Source organism: Aulonocara sp. 'chitande type north' Nkhata Bay, linkage group LG6 (assembly GCF_057382095.1).
Source record: "Aulonocara sp. 'chitande type north' Nkhata Bay isolate Kocher_YH1m ecotype deep benthic linkage group LG6, A_spYH_male_GT1.1, whole genome shotgun sequence".
In the NCBI taxonomy this organism is placed as follows: domain Eukaryota; kingdom Metazoa; phylum Chordata; class Actinopteri; order Cichliformes; family Cichlidae; genus Aulonocara; species Aulonocara sp. 'chitande type north' Nkhata Bay.
In genome coordinates, this window is record NC_141349.1 from 26,246,427 (window position 1) to 26,256,074 (window position 9,648).

The 9,648-nt window shown below is 38.6% G+C and overlaps 1 protein-coding gene across 1 annotated transcript; it reads left to right on the top strand.

Moving 5' to 3' along the window:
* Positions 1–483: 483 nt before the first annotated feature.
* On the top strand, positions 484–7,432 carry LOC147327916 (uncharacterized). The gene is made up of 4 exons (XM_086295913.1): positions 484–1,365; positions 4,290–4,433; positions 4,665–4,726; positions 7,311–7,432. The coding sequence occupies exons 1-4, from the start codon at positions 888–890 to the stop codon at positions 7,371–7,373; spliced, it is 747 nt and encodes a 248-aa protein (XP_086152039.1). The 5' UTR covers positions 484–887; the 3' UTR covers positions 7,374–7,432.
* The last annotated feature ends 2,216 nt before the right edge of the window (positions 7,433–9,648 follow it).

Sequence of the window (9,648 nt, forward strand, 5' to 3'; positions counted from 1 at the left end):
AACACCAAGTGAATTACAGCAGCATCAAGAAACCTCAGCATTACTTACTGCAGTGTTTTGAAGGGTATTTTGATTCAGGCACCGCCCAAGTTATTCACACTGCCCATAGTCCCCTGATATTCCTATCTTGCATAGATAATATCAATCAGAGGCTTATGCACTGGTCATTATTGCTGCCAAATTTTAACACTGAGTTTACCGCCTAAAGGGAACCAATAACATAGTGATAGACACTCTGTTTCAGGGAGGCTCTTAAAGCAAAAATGTAATATTCATTTTTTCATTCTGTTTGTGCTCTCCAGCTTTGCTAATGTGGAAAAATTTCCCTTATTTATAACCCAATAGAGAGCAACTTCTTCAGATTTCATTGATATAAAACAAGGTTAAATAATATTCTTGCATGACCAGAAAGTTTAGGTTTGTATAAATATTTAAAATGCATTTATAAATTGATTTCAATAAAAGTTTTCAATAAAGGGTAAGGCTTATTCATTTTATTTTATAGGTTGTGTGTGTTTTGTTGTTTTCTTTCTTTCTTTTGTTTTTGTTTTGTTTTTTTCATTTTCTTTGTTTTTGGAAAATTAGCTTTCAGGTTACCATCATAACTTCACTTGGTGTTGCACCTATAGAAAACAACCACGAAGAAATGTTCCATTCAGCAGGCCAATCACAACTCACATTTCCTTTAACGGAAAATGTTCATGTGTCATGACATCTGTTAATAGGACGTGTTGCTGTCTTCTAACTCCAAGTTATCGTCATTAGACATGGACGGGGTGCATGCATTTCTGGTTGTTCTTTTCGGTAAATCGTCTAAACATTTTGAAGATATCCATTTTGGTCCCATTTTAACAATGAGCATTTTTTCATTCTGAATTTTTTTAAAAATGTGCATATGTGAACATTTTTTTTGTTTCTATCTTCCAGGAGCTTTATCTTCGAGTCAAGATCTGAGAAATGAATCAGTGATAGAGATGAGAGTGAGACCAGGAGAAAACATCACTCTCTACTGTGATTGTAAATCATCAGTTGGAGTATACATAGTGTGGTACAGGACTTGCTCTCATGAGAAGCAGCCTTCCCTGGTATTAAAAACCAGGCTGGATTGGAGATATGGTGCCCCACACTCAGATTATCAGTCTACTTTCTTCCATCTCATGAATCCATTTCCTGATTTTCATCTGGTAAAGAACAGTTTCTCTCTATCTTATGACCTGCTGATCACAAACATCACTGAGACTGATGAAGGCCTTTACTACTGTGGAACTGAACAGCTCGAGGTTAAGGGTGAAGAGAAAATTATCCAAAGATATGTGCGCACATATAGTAATATCACAACAAAGATCCTGCTTCATAAGGATTCTGGTGAGTCTTGCATTATCTGTGCACTGTTTTTAGCCCTTTGAAAAACTAACCACAGTAAGAAGATATGATCCTACATTATGATGCATTTTAAAATGGACAGTTTGATTGTTTAGTAGATAGTAGGTGAATGATTATGATGATTTGCATGCCACCAGAATAAATTTAAAATGAAACAAGAAAGATGCAATTTTTTTTTATTTTTTGACAAACGGAGTTGTAAATGAAATGCAAATTTTTTATGTTTTCTTTGTGGTGTTTTAACACTTTCCGTCCCTCAGAATGCTTTGCTTGGCCTTAAGTCTTAAGCTTTTGCCAGTAAGCAAACTGCATTCTAAACTGAAATCAAGTCAATGACGTGGCCATTACTAAATATTTTATTTATTTATTTATTCATTTTACTTCTTTAAAACAAGCTAGATGCTGTTACAGCACATTCTGGGTTATCCTCTATAATATCAACTACATCTGTAAAAAGCCCTCATCTTTGTGGCTAAAAGATGAGCCTGGTGTCAGAATGTAGGTAAAAATGAGAACATTTATACTGTACAACTCCGTCTGAAGTTTTAAAGCACATATCTTGCAAAGTTATATGATCTTTTGTACTCTAATTTCTACTTTGTTATGATAATTCATAGGCAATTAGTTTTACTATTGAAACTATCATATATAGTAATGTTCAATGCTGGCAGTAGAGCAACAGAACAAAAAATAAACTTGAGCTTCAGATTTTGAGATTACTTAAAAACTGTTTTTCTTGCAACTTTGGTTGCAATTTTTTAGAGGAGCTAATATGTTTATTTCGAAGATAAAAATTTTATATCACTTGCTCCTATATTTAAAAGTTGTATTTTGTGTTGTGATTCACTGTCCACAACCTAAATAGCATTTGGCTTAATCTGAGCTGAAAGCAGTTGAGATTTTGGTGAGGTCTGATGCAAAAATTCACAGAGGATTCCTCCATTTGTTTGGATTTTCACTCATTCACACAGGGTCAAAATTATATGTACAGGTTCAAATATGTATAGTGGTGGCTGTGACACATTAAAAAATAACACATTACTGTAATCACATTATATTTTCCAGTAACATTTTACTGTACAAATTCAATAATGCAGCACATTACAGTTACAATTATGTTGTCACTTGCATTACAAAGGTTCATTCATTTGCTGTGCGGCAGACAGAAACAATTTGCACATTTTTAAAATCAGGTGATTTCAGTTCATGTCTGAGAGGAGAAAATTGGTGGAGCAGTACAGCAATACAGCTTTTGAGGAGTGGACATTAATTACATTTTTATTGCACAAAAGGACACAAGCACGATGGTCAAGCGGAAACAGCTTCCAGGACAAGAACTGAGAGAAATTTTAAAGCTGAGAACAAACTGACTAATCTTCAACAGGGACAAAAAACAGTGATGAGCATTGAGGCTAATAGTCACCATTTCTACCTGTTCATGTTTCTAAAGTAGAATGACTGTGTCGATCATTTTCAAGTTTCTTTGAGCTGGTTTTAATCTTTGCTTTGTGTTGTCAGGTTAGTGTTTCTATCTAAAAACTGAAAGAAATATTGTACGTGTGTCCCCATTAAGATCGAGATTTGTGTTGGTACATGGGGCTGTAGCCTACATTAGCTGGTTATTATCAAACGAAACGATGTGTTTCAGGTCATTTTATGGAGTAATGACTAACTTAATGTAACATATGAGTAGTGTAACAAATAATTTTTCCTGGCAAGTAATTATGCAAAGCATAGCATTACTTTTAAGTAAAGTAACAAGTAATGTATTAAAAAGAGGTGCTGAAGGTTCTACAATGTCTTTGAACCAGACAAAGTCAAGGCATATTAATGTCTCATTAGTGATCACAACTGACTACATTTGGTAGTTTCTTTTTGCAAACATAACAATTTGTACAATAATTATAACCATAATAATTTATTTGTTAGCAATCTTTGGATTGACCAATACTCAGAACAATGGGAAAGTCCAAGGAACTAAGTGAAGACCTAAGAAAGAGAATTGTATAAGTTGGGAAGGTCTCTTGGAGACCTTTCTAAATGACTGTAGAGTCCAAGATTATCAGTTGAGACAATTATAAATAAGTGCAACTTATTTGGATGTTGCCGTTTTGCCAAGGAAGAAGACCCAGACAAACCCTGAAATAGGAGGAATCTGGTTAAGATGTTCAGGGGCAATTCAGTGCTCAAACATGCCATGAACTGAAAACTCCTCAAATGCCAGCATCACTTCCCACAGTGAATTGAGTTTTACATTGCCATGGACTGAGAGGGTGTTGACCAGTAAAGAAGTCCCTGCTCCAAAATCGACATCTTCAAGCTCGACTGACATATGCAGCTGCCCACACAGACGAGCCAAATACGTAATGGATAAAAGTCAGACATGAAAAAGACTGAACTATTTGGATACAATATTGAGAGGTATATTTAGAGGAGTAAAAGTCATGCTTTCAAACCTAACAACACTGTACTGTCAAACATGAAGGTGGTAGCATCATGCTCTGGAGCTGTTTTATTGCTAATAATACTCATATGTTGCACAAAGTCCAAGACTACAGCCAAATTCTTTGACTACACCTCAACAGCTATACGGTTGAAATACAATTGAGTGTTCCAATAGAACAATAATCACTGAAAGCCCTAAATTACCATGATATTTGTGCCTATGATGAGTTTATGTGAACCACAACTGTAGAAAGTATCCCTCTACACTTCAAAATCATTAGGTTTATGTGACATATTCACAAACAGAACTGGACAGTGTGCACTATTTTTTACATGTGATGCCATATGCATGGATCAAGAATTTTAATTGTTTCATTCCAGAGTTTCAAAATTGTCACAGTTTCTTGTATGTTATCATCAGTCTACACAATGAGCTAACCTCGATAACTTCTGTTTTTCAGGTTCAAGTGAGAACCGCTGTTTTACAGCTTCAAGTGAGCACCATCATGAAACTTGTTGGATGCTACTTTATTCCTTGTGTCCAGCTTTTGCTGTTATCTCATCACTTCTCTCTTCTCTTTTGATTTATTACTGTCAGAAGACAGGTAAGTCCTCAACGTTTAATTTGTCTAATTATTATTATTATTTAAATTATTTTTCATCTCTTTATTTCCGTGCTCATTTTGCCATCATGATTAAATTAAGTTTTTGTCTCTAAAATTGAAATATTTTCACTTTCTCTATAATTCTGATATTATAATTTTTTCCTTTAATCTGGTTATAGTTGTTTTCTTTTGGTGTACTGAATTATAATAACACTATGTTAATTTCTATAGCTAAGACACCTCAGGATGATGAGAAAAGATACAGCAAAAGAGTACAGAAAAGATGGAATGAGGTAATTAAGAACTTTCATCAGTCTTTATATGTACTGATATTTAATATTTATAATACCGTATTTTCTGCACTATAAGGCGCACTTAAAATCCTTTAATTTTCTCAAAAATTGACAGTGCGCCTTATAATCTCAAGGTTCAAGGTTCAAGGTTCTTTATTATTTGTCACATGCATAGTTATACAAGTATAACACACAGTGAAATGTAGCCTGACACGCTATATATATATATATATATATATATATATATATATATATATATATATATATATATATATATATATATATATATATAGTATATACACTGGGTGAATGTGCAGTAGTAGCAGCAAGCAGGTGAATTCTGTACATTAATATGAATAGACATCTGACTATTTTACAGGATAGACAATATAAACATATTTAAATTAAAGGAATTGAAATGTACATTGTGCCTTGGTTTAGTGTCTGGAAGAGTCCTGTCTCAGTCAATTATAGATGATGTGAGAGGGCGGGTGTGTGTGTTTAGGGCACGGATGGCTTGGGGATAGAAGCTCCTCTTGAGTCTCTCTGTCCTTGCCCGGAAGATGCGGAACCTTCTACCAGATTGCAGAAGTTGGAACAGTTTGTTGCCAGGATGGGACGGGTCCTTCAGTATCTGCGCTGCTCTAGTCCGGCATCTCCTGGTGTAGGTGTCCTGAAGCGGGGGGAGAGCAATCCTGCAGCAGCGTTCTGCTGTACGGATCACTCTCTGGAGAGCTTTCTGGTCCTTCACACAGCTGTTCCCAAACCACGATGTCATGTTCTGTGTGAGGATGCTCTCCACAGCGCCTGTATAGAAAATCCTGAGGATCTTTGGAGAGACCCTGAACTTCCTCAGTTGTCATAGGTGATACAGGCGCTGCCTAGCCTTTTTGGTCTGGACCTGAATGTGGGCAGCCCATGTCAGGTCTGAGGAGATGTGGACACCAAGATACTTGAAGGACTGCACCCTCTCCACTGGAGCTCCATTGATGATAATGGGCTTGTAGTCTCTGTGCTGACCCCTTCTGAAGTCCACCACCAGCTCCTTGGTCTTGCTGACGTTCAGCTGGAGGTGGTTGTCCTGGCACCACGATGCCAGATTCTTCACTTCATCCATGTAGGCCGCCTCATCGTTGTTGGAGATGGCACCCAACACCACTGTGTCATCAGCAAACTTCACAATGGTGTTGGAGCCATGGGTGGCCACACAGTCTGAAGTGTAGAGGGAGTAGAGCAGTGGCGAGAGGACACATCCCTGAGGTGCTCCTGTGTTGATGGTGATGCTGTTGGAAAAGCACCTGCCCACCCTCACCACCTGAGTTCTGCCAGTGAGGAAGTCCAACACCCATGCACACAGACGGCTGTTAAGTCCCAGATCCCTCAGCTTTGTGAACAGTCTGCAGGGCACTATTGTGTTAAAAGCTGAACTGTAATCAACAAACAGCATTCGCACATAGTTACCCTGTTTCTTGTCCACGTGGCTGAGAGTGGTGTGTAGGACGTGGGCGATGGCATCCTCTGTGGATCTGTTGGATCTGTAGGCGAACTGCAGCGGATCTGTGGTGTCTGGGATGGAGGAGGAGATGATGTTCTTCAACAGCCTCTCAAACACCTTCATTACTACCGAGGTCAGTGCAACTGGCCGGTAATCGTTCAGGGATGAGGGTTTGCTGTTCTTGGGCACAGGGATGATGGTGGATCTTTTGAAGCATGTGGGGACCACAGACTTCGCCAGGGACTCGTTGAAGATGTAAGTGAACACACCTGCTAGCTGGTCAGCACAGCAGCGCAGCAGACGGCCGGTGATGCCGTCTGGCCCCGCCGCTTTCCTTGTGTTCACTCTCCTCAGTGCCGCTCGGACGTCATGCTCCGCGATGCTGGTCACTGGTCTCTCGCTGATGACGTCACTGTCCTCGGTAGTCAGGCGGTAGATAGCATTAGCCGCCTGGCTAACCTCGAAACGGGCGTAGAACCGATTCAGCTCGTTGGTGAATGCAGAGTCGGCGTTGATCGGCGCAGTGTCCCTGGCTTTGTAGTCCGTAATGGTGCGTAGTCCGTTCCACATACTCCGTGTGTCGCCCTGGTGGAAGCGGGACTCCACACGTTCCCGGTACCGGCATTTGGCATCTCTCACCGCACGCCGTATGAGGCCGCTTTGTAGGCGCTCATATCGCCAGTGGCGAGACCCGCGTTGTAGGAGGCGGTCCTGGCGTTTACTGCAGTGCGGATCGATCTGTCCATCCACGGTTTCTGGTTTGGGAATGTGGTGACTCTCGCGCACCACATTCGCGCACCTAATCTGGTGCACCTTATGTATGAATTCTTCTTCATCTGTTAATTAGCATTAGATTTTTAACATGAGCGCATATGGATGTATCATGTCTATCCCCATTCTTTTAATGATATATGCTACTCAAGCAGAACGTGTCTATTTTAAAAATTGTTTTAAAATCATTTTTAACTAGTACTCACTCATTAAGTTTTCTTAACTAAATAAAAAAAAACTATTTTGAAATTTCATGAACTAATTGATTTTAATAGCAGTGATAATTCTAAACAACAAATGTCGTATTGTTTTTTTTAGGATGAAGACTTATGTTTAACACAAGTGTTGTTCTGGGCTCAGGATGGATATAAACATCAATAAACAAGATGAAGAAAACAGTGGGAATTTTCCACATTTTCACAGAAAAATTAAAATCCCAGTGTATTACATAATAGTTGTGACTTGCCAGTCTTATTGTCATGGTCCGGAGTCTGGTGACTCCATGTTTGTGTTTTTTGATTATTAATATTCTTTAGTTAGTTTCTGCTTTTCTTTAATGATTTTAAGATCTTAGGTTTTGTCATTGTGCCTCTCTTGTGTCTCACGTCTTGTCAAGTTATGTTTTCATGTTTGTGCTTCTCATGGTTTTCTTGTCAAGTCTGTTTCTCCATGCCTGTCTTGTCTTTCCTATTTTACTTTGATAGTCTTGTGTCCTGTGTTCAGTGTTTTGAGTTCTGATTCCCCCTTGTCTCATTATGACAGATTAGTCCCAATTGTGTTTCCCTCCTGTTTCCCATTCCCTCATTACTCCCTTGTGTATTTAAACCGTGTGTTTTCTTCTGTCCTTTGTTGTGTTGAACACCCTCGTTGCTGTGTGTCTCCTCTGTGCACCTGACAATTCCTAGTTTTCTGCTCTTGGTTTGTTTTCTAGTTTTGAGTTTCTTGTTTCTAGTTCCCAGTTAGTCTTTGTATTAGATGTCTGAGTTATCCCCAGCAAATAAAGCTGCCATTTTGAGTTCAAACTTTTGCTTGAGTCCTGTGTTTGGGTCCTCATCCTGCCTGCCACACAGCTGCACATGACGGTTTTGCAGTTTTAGCTTTTATCTTCTTTTTTGCTGCTTTTCATTTCAATGAATTGTGAAGTGTTAAAAAAATAGTTAAAGTTGTAGTTGTTAATGTTCACACATCCAGAAACTATAACATATAATATAGTCTGTTTTTTTTATTGTATACTCTTGCATATTGATTGTAATGGACTGCAGTACTTAATATTTGGGGAAAAAAGCTTTACAAATTACAAAAAAATGTCTGCCTGTCAGATAAGTATTTTTCTGGTCAGAATATGTATTAATGAAATGTCATTACAAAATAAATTTTCTTTGTCGTCCATTGTTTTCTTTCTTTGTATGTTTTTTTTTTTGTCTTTTAAACCTCAGGGGACTGCCACTACACAAATAATATAATGGATTGCATTTATATAGCGCTTTCCAGGACCCCTCAAAGCGCTTTACAATACCACTATTCATTCACTCACACATTCACACACTGGTGAAGGCAGACTGACAGAGGCGAGGCTGCCATATTGCGCCATCGGCCCCTCTGGCCATCACCAGTAGGCGGTAGGTGAAGTGTCTTGCCCAAGGACACAACGACCGAGACTGTCCAAGCCAGGGCTCAAACCGGCAACCTTCCGATTACAAAACGAACACCCAACTCTTAAGCCACGATTACCCACTGTATACACACACACAGATACCAAAAGAGGAGCGGCAGAGAACTATAAGGTGGAGTGAAAAAAAAAAGGAAATTGGCAGGTCCACATGGATATCAAAACATCTTTCTTCATTACTAGTTATGTAATTCATTTACTCAAATTGAATTGTTATTGCAACTCTACAATAAAATTAGCATATTTTAAAGATGAAAAATCAATACTTTTCCTTAACAAAACTTGCAACTTTGGTCCCAAAGTTTGTGGTTATGAGGTTAAGAATGTAGATTGACCAGTAACTCGACAGTATCATTACTAAGCTCAGCTCTCTGTTTACCACAACAGACAGGACACTTTCTGTATCACTGTTAACACTGCACCAATCAGTCTGTTAATTTCCTGATCAGCTCTCCTTTGAAATATGAACAAGACCCAATAATACTTAAACTCCACAATTTGTTCCTGACCCACATTAGGTACTCCACCTTTTACTGGCTGAGAAGCATAGCATGGATGTGCTAATTCTCCTCCCAACAAGTTCACACTGATCTTCTAACCCCACCACGTACACACTGGGGTTGATGCATCAAATTGTGTGACTAAAGCCAAATGCTACCTTATCAAAGTTGGTTGCCTGTCCACTTTATGTAGTCTGGCAGTTACACTGCATGTTTCCCATCCAACATTAGTTTAACTATTTAGACACTGCTGGTACCACCACTTAACACTTACAATCTATTTTCAAAATATCTGATATTTCTACCCTGATTTTGGTAACATAAATCCACAGTGTTTAACATGATATACATTTACATCTCATTCTTTTCTCTTGTTGATTTCTTCTTGTGTGTATTTCAAACAGCTACATTACATTCACTTTCATGTCACAAGATAATAGAGCTCACAAACCACAACCATTTTGTATGTGAGCAGCAGGCTTACAGC

What these genes read in the sequence shown, in the direction of transcription:
- LOC147327916 (XM_086295913.1), top strand. Translation starts at nt 888, where the DNA reads ATGTGCATATGTGAACATTTTTTTTGTTTCTATCTTCCAGGAGCTTTA. An exon ending in CCTGCTTCATAAGGATTCTG is followed by an intron (nt 1,366 to 4,289) that starts GTGAGTCTTGCA and finishes TCTGTTTTTCAG; the next exon opens with GTTCAAGTGAGAACCGCTGT. An exon ending in TACAGAAAAGATGGAATGAG is followed by an intron (nt 4,727 to 7,310) that starts GTAATTAAGAAC and finishes TGTTTTTTTTAG; the next exon opens with GATGAAGACTTATGTTTAAC.